Genomic DNA, 14,259 nt, shown 5'->3' on the forward strand with positions numbered 1-14,259 from the left:
TTGATTGTCTCAGCTGAAGGATCCCACCTCTGACCACATAGGACCGCCCTGGAGCATCAGCCTAGATTGTAAGCTCAAAGTCCCCAGGAGTCCTGTAGCCTGCTGGTAAGAGGATTCGCCTTGCAAGCGAGATGACCCGGGTTCGAATCCCAGGCAGGACGAAACACTGGGCAAGTTTCCTTACTCCACGCACCTCTGTTTACCTAGCGATAAGTAGGAATCTAGTTGTTAGTCGATTGGCGGATGCTTTTCCAGGGGTAATAACCCCTTGAAAAAAAAAATAATAATAATTTGGTCACTCAATCACCCACTGTTTGTGGGACACTGCTGTGTGGAATTGGCTGCTGCATTTCGCTCATAAAATATACAGTTAATTCACTTTACACTATATTCTGTGAAGTGCTTTGTGACGTCTCGAAGGCCTGATGAGGTCCGATATCAAATACAAGAATATTATTATTATTATTATTAACATGGGACTTGAACTCACAGAGGATCACAAGATGGGTTTGGATGAAGAAAGGCTTTTCACCCTATCTGATCTCCTCCCTCTAGATCATCAAATCTGACATCCCCCATCACAGCATCCAGCTGCTTTTTAAACGAGTCCCAATGTCCTAGCCCCCTTCCTGACAACCCTGTTCCACTCCTTAATACTCCTCTGGATAAAGTGACACTTTGTGTTGTCCTGAATTTTCCCCTGCGCATCTCTAAAACCGTAGCCTCTTGTTCTCCTGTCTTGTTACATCTCAAAGTGTTGACCAGGGTTTACTTTAATCCCATTTAATCCCATTATACAGCTCTATGAGGTCTCCTCTTTGTCATCTTCTCTCAAGACTGAAGAGCCCCATAGCTTGTCTAATAGTTGCTCACAACTCATTCTCCATAGACAGAAGGCAGCCCTTCATGTAGGACCAGGACTGCATGCAATCTCTGATGTGTGGTATGACCAGAACACAAAGCAGCTGAGCATAACATTTGGGGATCTGATCTAGTGATACAGCCCAGCATCCTGTTTCCCTTGTTTATTGCTATTTCACACTGTTTTTGACATTGTGAGCAACAAGTCAAGTAACACCCTTAGATGTCAATCTGCTTCCCCCTTTGGCAAGCTCCATCTGTGGGCATTTGTGTTTCATATTCTTGGATACTATGTGTAGCACCTTGCATTTCATGGATTCCTGTAGCTCAGTGGTTAGCGAACTTGCCTCAAGTGAGAGGACCTGGGTTTGATTCCTGGCAGAGCGAAACGTTAGGCAAATTTCCTTACTCCCCACGCTTCCGTTTACCTAGCAATAAGTAGGAACCCAGCTGTTAGTCGATTGGCGGATTGCTTTTTCGAGGTAAGAATCCCAGAAAAAAAATTGGGTCATTCAATCCACGACTGTTTGTGGGACACTGCTGTGCGCAATTGGCTGTTGCATTTCTCCTACAAAGTACAGTCGATTCATTTTACAGTATATTCTGTGAAGCGCTTTGAGACGTCTTGAAGACATGATCGGGCACTATATCAAATGCAAGATTTATTATTATTATTTATTTGCATTAAAATCCATTTGTCAGTTTTCAGGCCATGTGCATGCCCCATCAAGCTCCCATTGTAGGACCTTTGTTGCCTCCTCTGGTTCCACATTTTTCCCCCAACTTGGTGCCATCTGGAGATGTAAGGAGCTTGCATTGGTACTACCAATCCAGCTCATTAATGTGTGAGAGGAGCCTGTGGCTAGAGACCAGAGTCCGTGGCTGACTCCTGTTTATGCATCACTGAACGGCTGAGAAAATGTCACCAAACCAAAGTGAGCTTCTTTCCCCTTCTTCTCAGAAAGGGTTTCAGTCACAGGTATTTCGGTTTCAGAGGAGATTATCAGATGTCATCACGTTGTGATGTCTCTGAGATAAGGCCTCAGCCCCGTCCTGTCCCAGATATCACCCTGATGTTATCTGCCTCCTCTCTGCTTGCAGCTATGCTCTGCCATTTCTTGCAGAAGAGCCTCAGAGGCTTCTTCAGCCTCAGACACACGCTGGGTTGTTTGAGCTGCACTCAAAATGCACTAGTACAAGGGAGGAGGCAGGTGTGAAACTTGATGGTTTGCTGCAGTTTGCTAGTGATCTGATAAAACTCCTGAAGAGCCCGACAATAGGTCACATCTGCCTGGTATTCCCTTGCCCACTGACTCTGGCCTACCATCTGTTGGCTAAGCCTTTGCCCCTACTCCTCAGGGACTCTCTCTCCCGCACCCTCCTCAAAACCTTCTTAAACCCCAATCTCTGGCCACTCTTTGTGGGTCAATGCTGGGTGCAATTGACTGCTGCATTTCATCCACCAAATACAGTCAATTCACTTTACAGTGTATCCTGTGAAGCGCTTTGAGACATCTCAACGACATGATCAGGCGCTGCATCAAATACAACGATTATAATTTGGGCCCTCGAGCCAGTGCAGAGGAGAGCAACAAGGATGATCCCCAGTGTTAGAGGAATGAGCTGTGAACAACTAAACAAACTCAGGCTCTTCAGTCACAGAGAGATGAGAGATGACACATAGAGGACCCTATGGAGGTTTATAAAATACGACATGGGATTGAGAAAGCAAACCCAGAACAATACTTTACGATGCACTGAGACCGTAGAACAAGAGGCCACAAGTTTAGAGTTAGGTGTAAAGGGAAATTTCAGAACGTACACCAGAAAGTTTTTCTTTACCCAGCGGGTAATTAATGAGTGGGACAGGTTGGTAGGAAGATGGTTGAGGCCAGGATGCTGGGACTCATTTCAAAAAGCAGCTCAGTACTGTGATAAGGCAACAGCCAATGGTAACAGTCAAAATGACGGTTGCAAAACATATCAAAGATAATGAGAAAGAGATAGATAAAGATCGGAGAGCGTGATAGAGAGAGAGAGAAATATAGAGAAAAGAGAGCTAGAGAGAGATAAATATAGAGAGAAGAAAGGAGAGAGTGATAGAGAGAGAGAAATATAGAGAGAGGAGAGGAGAGAGTGATAGAGAGAGAGAAATATAGAGAGAGGAGAGGAGAGAGTGATAGAGAGAGAGAAATATAGAGAGAAGAGAGGAGAGAGTGATAGAGAGAGAGAAATATAGAGAGAAGAGAGGAGAGAGTGATAGAGAGAGAGAAATATAGAGAGGAGAGAGTGATAGAGAGAAGAGAGGAGAGAGTGATAGAGAGAGAGAAATATAGAGAGGAGAGAGTGATAGAGAGAGAGAAATATAGAGAGAAGAGAGAAATGTAGAGGGATAGAGGAGATGAGGAGAGAGAGAATAGACACGGAGAGAGAGAGAAAGAGAGGGAGAAAGAATAGCCATAGAGAGAGATAGAAAGTGGGAATGAAGAGAGAGACGAGTTGAGGAGGAAACCAGAGGCAGTGCGGCCACACCCCCTCCACAGCGATTGGCGCAGCTCTCCCCGGTGGGCGGGGCTACCGATCAATCAGAACCAAACCAAAAGCGGCGTCTGTGATAGAGAGAGTGTGTGAGAGAGAGGGAAGGAGAGATAGAGAGTGTGAGAGAGGGAAGGAGAGATAGAGAGTGTGAGAGAGGGAAGGAGAGATAGAGAGTGTGAGAGAGGGAAGGAGAGATAGAGAGTGTGAGAGAGGGAAGGAGAGATAGAGAGTGTGAGAGAGGGAAGGAGAGATAGAGAGTGTGAGAGAGGGAAGGAGAGATAGAGAGTGTGAGAGAGGGAAGGAGAGATAGAGAGTGTGAGAGAGGGAAGGAGAGATAGAGAGTGTGAGAGAGGGAAGGAGAGATAGAGAGTGTGAGAGAGGGAAGGAGAGATAGAGAGTGTGAGAGAGGGAAGGAGAGATAGAGCGTGTGAGAGAGGGAAGGAGAGATAGAGAGTGTGAGAGAGGGAAGGAGAGATAGAGAGTGTGAGAGAGGGAAGGAGAGATAGAGAGTGTGAGAGAGGGAAGGAGAGATAGAGAGTGTGAGAGAGGGAAGGAGAGATAGAGAGTGTGAGAGAGAGAGGGAAGGAGAGATAGAGAGAGAAGGAGAGATAGAGAGAGAAGGAGAGATAGAGAGAGAAGGAGAGATAGAGAGAGAAGGAAAGATAGAGAGAGAGGGAAGGAGAGATAGAGAGAGAAGGAGAGATAGAGAGAAGGAGAGATAGAGAGAGAAGGAGAGATAGAGAGAGAGGGAAGGAGAGATAGAGTGTGTGAGTGAGAGGGAAGGAGAGATAGAGTGTGAGTGAGAGGGAAGGAGAGATAGAGTGTGAGTGAGAGGGAAGGAGAGATAGAGTGTGAGTGAGAGGGAAGGAGAGATAGAGTGTGAGTGAGAGGGAAGGAGAGATAGAGTGTGAGTGAGAGGGAAGGAGAGATAGAGTGTGAGTGAGAGGGAAGGAGAGATAGAGTGTGAGTGAGAGGGTAGGAGAGATAGAGTGTGAGTGAGAGGGAAGGAGAGATAGAGTGTGAGTGAGAGGGAAGGAGAGATAGAGTGTGAGTGAGAGGGAAGGAGAGATAGAGTGTGAGAGGGAGTTAGAGTGTGAGGGAGGGAGGGGGAGAGAGTGTGAGAGGGAGGGAGAGAGAGTGTGAGAGAGAGAGAGGGACTGTGAGAAAGAAAGAGACAGAGAGAATAGAGAGAAAGACAAGTGTGTGAGAGACTGACTGACAGACAACAGCAACAAGATTACATTTATATAGCGCCCTTCACATTGGGAGGACATCCCAGACTGATGTGAGAGAGGATACCGCATCTCTCCTGAGTGCATTGAGGACCAGAGGAGCCTGAGGTAGGGAGCTTTTCGCTGTTCACCTTCACTCCCAGTTACATTTTTATATTTTGTCTAAAAATAACCTGTCAAGTTCCCCCCAGGTCCCGTCTACCAATGGGAATCAGCCCTGACAAATACTGCCTGCCCCTCACCAGCACCCAATGCCAACTGTACCCACGCCCCTCACGCTGGGCAGGGCTCTGGAACGCTAACCCGCATGAGGGGCGCTATGTAAAGGCAAGTTGCTGTCTGCTCTGCGACGCCACTCGCCCTCTCCCACGGCTCTGGTTCCTGCCCTGGGAGGAGAAGTCTCGCCCCCCACTACGGCCTCCGCCACAGCCCGGTACACATATGCCGACCAGCATGGCTGCCATACGGCTAAAACATGCCAATGACACACCAACAACATGGCAACAGAGATGTGGAAACGTCCTTGTCATTTATTGTTGTGTAAGTTATGAAAGGGAATGTGGAGGGGAGAGCGAGAGAGACTGAGACACAGCGAGAGAGAGCGAGAGTGAGAAAGACTGAGACACAGTGAGTGGGATCGAGAGAGACAGAGAGATTGAGAGTGAGAGAGACCGAGACTGGGAGCGAGAGTGAAATAGAGGCAGAGGGAGAGAGAGAGTGAGAGGCAGAGAGAGAGGGCACAAAAGCGATAGAAAGAGATAGGGACAGAGACATAGAGAGCGACTCACAGGAAGAAAGAGAGAGAGAGAGAGAGATGGAAGAGAATGAGATAGAAGAGAATGAGATAGAGGCAAAGGGAGAGCAAGGAGAAAGAGACACAGACAAAGATAGCGAGGGAGACAGACCAGCAGTCAGAGACTTACTGAGAAAGGGGGAGAGAGAGAGAGAGAAGATGGAAAAGAGAGAAAGAGAGACCGGGGTGGAGGGAGAGAGAGAGAGACAGAGAGATGAAAAGAGAGAGAGAGACAGAGAGATGAAGAGAGAGAGAGACAAGAGAGATGAAGAGAGAGAGTCAGAGAGATGAAGAGAGAGAGACCGAGAGATAAGAGAGAGAGAGAGAGCGAGAGAGGGAGTGTGCGAAAGCATGTGGGTGAGTTTAAAAAAAAACAAGATCTGTTTCCACAGTTGACATGGAAAGTGCACGATACGAAAGGATCTTATCTGATGCCAAAGCTGTCAGTGTGATCTCAGTCCGTGATTCAGTCAATCTCGGTTTCAACTCGCAGTCCAGAGGATGTGGCTCGAGCACCATGTTGGGGACTGTGAGCTCACAGTCCAGGCTGATGCTCCAGTGCAGCGCTGGGAGAGATGGAATGATGGACACCCTGTCCTTCGGGTGAGACTTTAAACCTCCCCCTCCCCCCTCGCTGCCCCTGTTCAAGTGGAATTAAAGATTCCGTGGCACGATTGGAAAAGAGAAGTGAGTTTCTCTCTTTCTCTCTCTCCTGGAGTTGTGGCTGACAATCCCCGAGATTGATCGCCCGCTCGCTCACCTCACCGGGAATCGGAGTAATCGACTCCGGTTACCGGGGCCGGATGGCCTGGGATATGCGCTCCTCTCCGTGGCCGGTGTGATCAGGGGCCCCGTTTGTGCGGTGCTCTCACTCTCTCTTGTTCCGCCAGAGCCGAGCGTCGTCGTGGCAGTGATGGTGGGACACCTGCTCCTCCCCCTGCTCCTCTCGGTGACGACGGCCAGAGCAAACACATGTAAGAGCTCGGAAATTAACCAGGGTGCGAACCAGGGTGGGGCCTGGCAGGGAGGGGTGAGCAGGGGCAGATGGGGCTGGGAGGGGCGGGGTATGTAGTGGCTAGTCGGGGCCCTGGCACAGGGATGGGCAGGGTTAGGGCCAACAATACTGCCCGGTTTATGCTCACGTACAGACAGGTCACTTGTAAAGCTTATATTAAAGTCCATAATAATAATAATAATTATGACAATGATAATTAATCCTTGCATTTGATATAGCATTTGGTTAACGAACTATAGGAGCCTGTTCCATAAGTTTACTACTCACTCACTGAAGCAATGTTTCAGCAGATTTGTTCTGAATTTACCCCCTTTAATCACAGATTGTGACCTCTGGTTCTGCTGTTCAGAACAAGTTAAACAGCTTCTCATGGTCTACGTCATCTATTCCCTTCAGAAGCTTAAAAGACTGTAATCATATGGTTGATTCACAGGACCAGGGTAGAGGACCTGGCATGTTGGGTGGCAACTGTATCTCGTAGCTTTGCAGTTCTTGTCTTCTCTCTTACTATGTTCTGATGTTGCGGGAACCTTGGCCCAGTCAGGCTGGAGGTGGATTGGCCTGAGTAACTGAACCTGCAGGGGAACTTATGCCTTGGGGAAGTGGAAACTCTTTTTCTCTTTCTCTCTCCCCTCTCTCTGACTCCGGCTCTCTCGGCTAAACACTCAGACTGACCACAGTATAGCTTACTGACCCTCTGTTATTCTATATTATAATATAGAGTCTTGTAGCTTAGTGGTTAGAGCACTCGCCTTGCAAATGAAAGGACCTGGGTATGATTCCCGCGCAGGGCGAAACATTGGGCAAGTTTCCTTACTCCACACACCTCTGTTTACCAGCAGTAAGTAGGAACCAGGTTTTTAGTCGATTGGTGGATCGCTTTTCTGGGGGTAATAATTAATTCCTTCAAAAATTTTGATTGATTAACAAATAATTGTTATTTTGTCACCGAATCCATGACTGTTTGTGGGACACTGCCGTAAGCAATTGACTTCTGCATTTTGCCAACAAAAATGTACAGTCGATTCACTTCACAGTGTATTCTGTGAAAGGATTTGAGACGTCTAGAAAATGTGATAAGGCGTGATATCAAATGGAAACATAGAAACAGGAGGAGACTATTCAGCCCCTTGAGCCTGTTCCGCCATTCTATAAGATGATGGCTGATCTATACCTTCAATTACTTGTCCTTGAAACCCCAACCTGACAAATATCTATCTACCTCGGTCTTGAAGATGTGAATGGATACAGCCATAATCCACAGAGTTCCAGATTTCCACTACCCTCTCGGTGAAAAACTGACCCTGATTTCACTCCTAAATGGCCTGGCTCTAATTTTAAGATGATACCCCCTTGTTCTGTATTCCCCTCCAGAGGAAATAGTTTCTCTGTAGCTACCCTATCAAATCCCTTTATTATTTTAAAAACCTCAATCAGATCAGCCTCAACTTTCCAAATGCAAGGGAATAGAGACCAAGTTTATGCAATCTGCCCTCTAATTCAACCCTTTAAGCCCTGGTATCATTCTGATGAATCTGCGCTGTGCCCCCTCCAGAGCAAATATATCCTTCCTGAGGTTGCGGAGCCCAAAACTGAAGGCAGTCTCCAGATGGGAGTTCAAGGAATGCAAGGATTATTATTATTATTGTTAGTAATTGTCCTTCTTGTTAAACATGAGGATGGTGTGTGCGAATCTGTACATTTCTCACCCACCTGAGAGGTGTGGTCAGGCTGGTGTAAACGGGCTAGGAGTGGGCTCCAGGTCAGTTATGACACCAGGAGCTAATTTCTGATTAAAACAATGTGGGAGTGTTACATTAACAGCTAACGAGACGCTGTTTCCTGTAATAAACACATGGCTTCATTTCTGAACTAATTTAACTCCTCAACACATGTCATCCTGTTATTTCCCCAGAACATTTTATCCCAAGTTATACCAACTGTCCCATAACATACATCACCTGCTCATCAACACTATGGTTTCGCTGAGAGTCTGCACAGCTTTCGAGCACCCACTGCCAACTGATTCCATCAGCATTTCTAACTCGAATCATATCTTACGCAATAATACTTCTCATTCCAACATTCCTCAAGAAAAAAAACAATAAAATTGGTCACTTCAATCCATGACTGTTTGTGGGACACTGCTGTGTGCAATTGGCTGCTGCGTTTCGCCCACAAATATACAGTCAATTCACTTTACAGACTTCTGTGAAGTGCTTTGAGATGTCTGGTAGACATGAAGAGTGCTATATCAGATGCAAGGATTATTATTATTTGTGAATTGGGTGGAATGAGGGGGAATGTGGTGGTTGATTGTGCTGACAAAGTGTCTATGTGTATATGTGTCTTCATTACATCGAGGCTTGACTGTGCAAACTCCCTGCTTGTCGGCCTCCCCAACTCCTCCCTCCACAGGCTGCAGATCATCTAGAACTCTGCAGCCCGTGTCCTCTCCTGCACCAGGCTCTCCAACCCTATCACCTCCATCCTTGCTCAATTCCACCGGCTTCCCATCACACAGAGGATACAGTTCAAGATCCTGGTCCTCTCCTTCAAAGCCCTCCACGATCTTGCTCCCCCCCCCCCCCCCACCTCTCCGATCTCCTAACCTCCTACCACCTTTTTCGCTCCCTCCACTCAGTGGGCTCTGGCCTGCTTCACGTCCCCCGCCTTGCTCGCCCTACTATCCACAGGTAGGCCTTCTGGCGCTCTGCCCCCACCCTCTGGGACTCCATCCCGCAGTCCCTCCGTCTCTCCCCCTCCCTCGCCACCTTCAAGACCCTCCTCTTTGACCGTGCTTTCAATCTCCCTGCTTCCTGCCCCCACCCCAGCCCCCAGTTCGGATCCGTAACTGTCTGTCCAGCGTCTTGGGACGTCCTCCCGACCGTGAAAGGCGCTATGCAAATGTCATTTTGTTGTTGTTGTGTGCGTGCGTGCGCCTCCGCGCGCGTGTGTGCGCGCGTGCGCTCGCTCTCCTGTATGCACGCATGCACACGTGTGTATGCCGGTGCGGGCCTCTATGTGTGACGTGTTTGTGTTTGTGTGTGTGTGTGTGTGTGTGATGTGTATGCCTGTGTGTGTGTGTGTGCAGGTAGTGGCTGGTTGGGGAACCTGAGCTGTGTGGTGGACTACTTGAGTGCCGCGGACTGTGTGTGGAGGCCGGAGCCGGGCAGTCAGGACGGGAACTTCACACTGGAAATGGTCAAGTAAGGAACCTCCCTCTGTGACTCTCTCACACGCTTTCTCTCCCTCTCTCTCTCTCTCTCTTTCACACGTTCTCTCTCTTTCACACGTTCTTTCTCTCTCTCACACGTTCTCTCTCTCTCTCTTTCACACGTTCTCTCTCTCTCTCTCACACGTTTTCTCTCTCTCTCACACGTTCTCTCTCTCTCTCACACGTTCTCTCTCTCTCTCTCTCTCTCTCACACGTTCTCTCTCTCTCTTTCACACGTTCTCTCTGTTTCACACGTTCTCTCTCTCTCTCTTTCATACGTTCTCTTTCTCACACGATCTTTCTCACGTTCTCTCTCGTGCGCTCCCCCTCCCTCTCTCTCCCTCGCGCTCTCCCCTTCCCCCCTTCTCTCTCTGTCACAAACTCTCTTAGGAAGAAAGTGCACCGCAGTTGCGAGCTGAGGCGGGAGGTGGAGATTCCCGCCTTTTCCTGCAGACTGGTGTTACCCCGTATGCGGTCTTTCCAAGAATACCAACTGCACCTGCGCAGATACAGGGGCCGGAACGTCACCTCCTGCAGCGTGGACAATTACAGACCTGCCCATCACAGTGAGTAACCCCGCCCTCCACCCCCGGTAACCCCGCCCTCCACCGCCACTAACCCCGCCCTCCGCCGCCGGCGACCCCGCCCTCCGCCGCCGGCGACCCCGCCCTCCGGCCGTCCGCGCCGGACCCCGCCCTCCGCCGTCGGCGACCCCGCCCTCCGTTTCACCATCGGTGGCCGCACTTTCAGCCGCTACGCCCCAAAACTCTGCACACGCTTCCTCTGTTCCTCCGCATTGCCCCCCCCCCCCCTTCCTTTCCCATCTTCGGGTCGTGCCTGAAAACCTTCCTCTGTGACCGTGGCCTACGGTCACCTCCTCCAGGCTCGGTACGGTGCTCCGCCACTGTCGAGCGCTCTGGGACGCTGCCCTGGGTGAGGGGCACTGTGTAAATGCAAGTTGTTGTTGTTGAGTGTGTATATATATATATATATATATACTTTAAGGCTGTGGTTGGGGGTTTTCTTACTGACCGCTCTGTGCCTGTGTGTGTCTCTGACAGTCAGACCCCTGGCTCCAGGCAGCCTCTCAGCCGCCTATAACAAATCCAGCCAGCTCCAGTGGCGCACAGACCCCTACAACGGTATGATCCTCAACAAGCAACTGCTCTTCGAGCTGTGCTATTGGCCCAAGGACAAGCTACTGGTAAGCCCCCCAGCCCAGTGTACCCCAAACACTCCCATCCCCTGTGTACCCCACATCCGACAAGGGCAGCGATCTCTCTTCTAAGTCACATGGTTCTGGGTTCAAGCCCCCACATCGTGGACTTTGGGTCACAGTCTCGGCTGATGCTCTGAGAGGTGGGGACACTGCATTGTCCTTCAGGTGAGATGTTAAACCAAGGTCCTTCTGAAGCATTTACACGGCCGTTAAACTTCCTGTGGCGCTGCAGGAAAAGAAACAAGAGTTTCTTTCTCTCTCTCGCGGTATCCCGGCCGACAATCCCCCAGATACAAGCACTCGCTCACTTCACAGTTGTTTACTGCCACATTTGCCCACGAAACACACAGTCACTACACTTTACAGTCAATTCGGTGAAGCACTTTGAGCCAAGCGATCCCGAGATGATGAAGTGCTGTATGAAAGGTGAGGATTATCACCTTGGTGTTCTCCCCCTATCCCCCACTCTCTCCCTCTATCTTCCCCCCCCCCCCACACCCCCAGGAGAAGAAGTTCAAGGAGGTAACCACCCATCACATGACCATCGAGGGCTTCGAGCTGCAGCTCAATACAGTGTACGTGGCCAGTGTACGCTGCAAACCAAACAAGGTCGACCCCTACAGGGGCCAGTGGAGCACGTGGAGCACGGAGTGCGAGTGGTCAACAGAAACAGGTTAGTCACCAGAGTCTGCCCACCCCTCAACCTGACCTTCCCTCTGCGTCTCCCTCTGCGTCACTCTCTGCGTCCATATCTGTCTGACTCGTGGGTGGGTGGGGGGTGATCTGCCATTACTAGGTCAGGCAGCATCTATGGAGAGAGGAAAGTGAGCTAACGTTTCAGGTCATTGACCTTTTGTTAGAACTTTATTCCTGGTAACGAGAGACGTTATTGTAACAGACACAGGAGCAGGGAGCCCAACGCGAGGCGACTGGAGCCACCTGATGCTGGTGCTGTTTATCCCACTCTCTCTCGCTGCTCTCATATCCATCATTCTGTATTTCAAGATCCCATCCCGGTTAGTATTGATCTCATTCCCACCGGCTGGGGACCTGTGGCGGGGGAGGGGCTGGGGCCTGCGGTGGTGGAGGGGAGGGGCTGGGGTTTGCGGTGGTGGAGCGGAGGGGCTGGGGGGATCTGGGGGCTGTGGTAGAGGGGAGGGGATGTGGGGGTCTGTGGTGGGGGATGCTGTATTGCGAGGGGGCTGTGGTGGGGGGGTCTGTGATGGTGAATGGGCACCGGTCGGATCGAGCAGTTTCCCATTTTCATTTCCTCAGATTTGTCGGAAAGATAAACCAAGTGGTGATTCACGTGCCCAACCCAGCAGCCTTCTTCCAACCCCTCTACACTGAGCACAACGGCAACTTCAAGGTAAAGAGAGTGGTGTTCACATCCTCCCTCCCTCACGTCACCTCACGCACACACACACTCATTCACAGATGTCCTGGCCAACAATCCCCCAAATAAATTTGCTTGCTCACTTCACGGCTGTTTGCAGGTACGTTGCTGCAAATTGGCTGCCCCTCTCACCCACCAAACGCACAGTCACTGCGCTTTACAGTGAATCCTTGTGAAGCGGATTTGTAGACGTTCCCTGCAGTGATAAGCCTTGCAGTTTGTGGTTATTATTTTACTGTCATTATAATTCTTGCTCTGAGGACTGGGTGGAGAGTGGGGGCAGCGTGACAATGGCTGCAGTGCCGGCGGAAGGGAAGAGACCCCTGGAGAGCGAGCTGCCAGTCAGCGTGCTGGACTCCCAGCCCAAGGCCATGTCCAGTGTCACCTCTTGGACCCTGCTGCCCACGGGCAAGTGCTGCTCGGAGGCCGAGCTTGGCGATGGTGACTGTCCGTGCTCGCAGAGTGAGATCCTGCCAGGGCCTGGGGATGAGTTGAGATCCGCGTATGGATGGCAGTATCTGGGGGGTGGGCCCCAGCTCGCCATGGGCTCGCGTGGCTGGCTACCCCCCGAGGGCTCATCTGTGGCTTTGCTCTTCCCGTTCCCCTGGGATCGCGGCCCCAGCTCCTGCTACAGTGATGAGTACTGCACCCTCTCCCACTCCGACCTGAGCCACGGGCTGCTCACGCTCGCCTCTCAGCCCCCAGCCAGCGCCGGCTCGGGAAGAATGCCCCCTGTGGAATGCCAGACAGGATCGGGGAGCAGCTGGCCAGAGAGAGAGGCCGGGAAGAGTGGAGCGATGCCGTTGGTCTGTGAATGAGTAGAGCTGCTGATCGACCGACCACCAGCGGCAGTTGAGAAGCTTCTAATCGCTGCTGTGACACAGCTCGGAGTGGATTCCCACAGCCACGCTGGCGAGATACACAGGGTGGTCCCCCCACTTCTCCCCCCACCCCATCCCGGCAACCCCAAGACTGAGGCGCGGTAGCTAGGAGGCGCATCGAGGTGGAGTGTGATGCCAGGAGGTGAGAGCAGCCACGTGCTGTGAGAGATATCGAGCATTACCTTATAAACCGCTTTGCCAAAACGGATGCTTTATAGTGACCTGACTTTGAATTATTGTCCAAAATTTGCTGCTTTTCTTTCCAGTTTTACTTGGAATAATATGTTTATGTTTATATCATACATAGTATACACATCATGCATAGCATATATCTCACATACACACTATATATCATGCACAATCTATACATTACATACAGCATTTATCACACACAATATATACAGTATACATCATACGTGTATAAATATACATTATACCTATGGATCATGTACACTGTTTGACTACAGTTATGGCGGATTGTATTTTGATTTTGTTTTCCGTGTTTGCCGATCTGAACATGTTGCTGGTAATTCAATAAAGATAATAAACATTGACACTGATTTTATTTCTTACTTATTCAGTACAGGGTAAAGCTCCCTCTGCACCGTCTGTCCGCACTCCCATGACAATGCTTTTATTCAAGGCCCCACATTGGGACTTGGAATCACATAGTCTAAACTGTCACTCCAATGTAGTGCTGAGGAGGTGGTGTTGCATTATCGGAGGTGCCATCGGATGAGAGGTTAAACCGAGGTACTCTCTGCTTGTTCAGGTGGACGTGAAAGATCCCGCGGCGCTATTTGAAAAGAGAAGGAAGTTTCTCTCTCCCGGTATTCTGGTCAACAATCCCCCAAATAAAACTGATGACTCACTCCAAGGCTGTTTGTGGGACACTACTGTGTGCAAACTGGCTGCCACATTTTGCCCACAACATATACAGTCACTACACTTTACAGTAAATCCTGTGAAGCACTTTGACATGTCTGGATATAGCGATACAAGGCACTGTGTCAAATGTAAGGATCATTATTTTTTAATTTGGGAGGCTGGTTGAGGCAGTCAGCATTACTCACAGACACACTGAGGCAGCAGGGCAAGAGGTTCAGA

The 14,259-nt window shown here is 49.9% G+C and overlaps 1 protein-coding gene across 1 annotated transcript; it reads left to right on the top strand.

Annotated features, from left to right (window-relative positions):
* Window positions 1-4,650: 4,650 nt before the first annotated feature.
* On the top strand, window positions 4,651-13,089 carry LOC103186652 (interleukin-21 receptor). The gene is made up of 9 exons (XM_042341161.1): window positions 4,651-4,739; window positions 6,315-6,398; window positions 9,534-9,648; window positions 10,047-10,222; window positions 10,718-10,860; window positions 11,380-11,548; window positions 11,774-11,891; window positions 12,151-12,244; window positions 12,532-13,089. The coding sequence occupies exons 2-9, from the start codon at window positions 6,338-6,340 to the stop codon at window positions 13,087-13,089; spliced, it is 1,434 nt and encodes a 477-aa protein (XP_042197095.1). The 5' UTR covers window positions 4,651-4,739; window positions 6,315-6,337.
* The last annotated feature ends 1,170 nt before the right edge of the window (window positions 13,090-14,259 follow it).

Source organism: Callorhinchus milii, unplaced genomic scaffold, assembly GCF_018977255.1.
Source record: "Callorhinchus milii isolate IMCB2004 unplaced genomic scaffold, IMCB_Cmil_1.0 Scaffold16, whole genome shotgun sequence".
NCBI lineage: Eukaryota > Metazoa > Chordata > Chondrichthyes > Chimaeriformes > Callorhinchidae > Callorhinchus > Callorhinchus milii.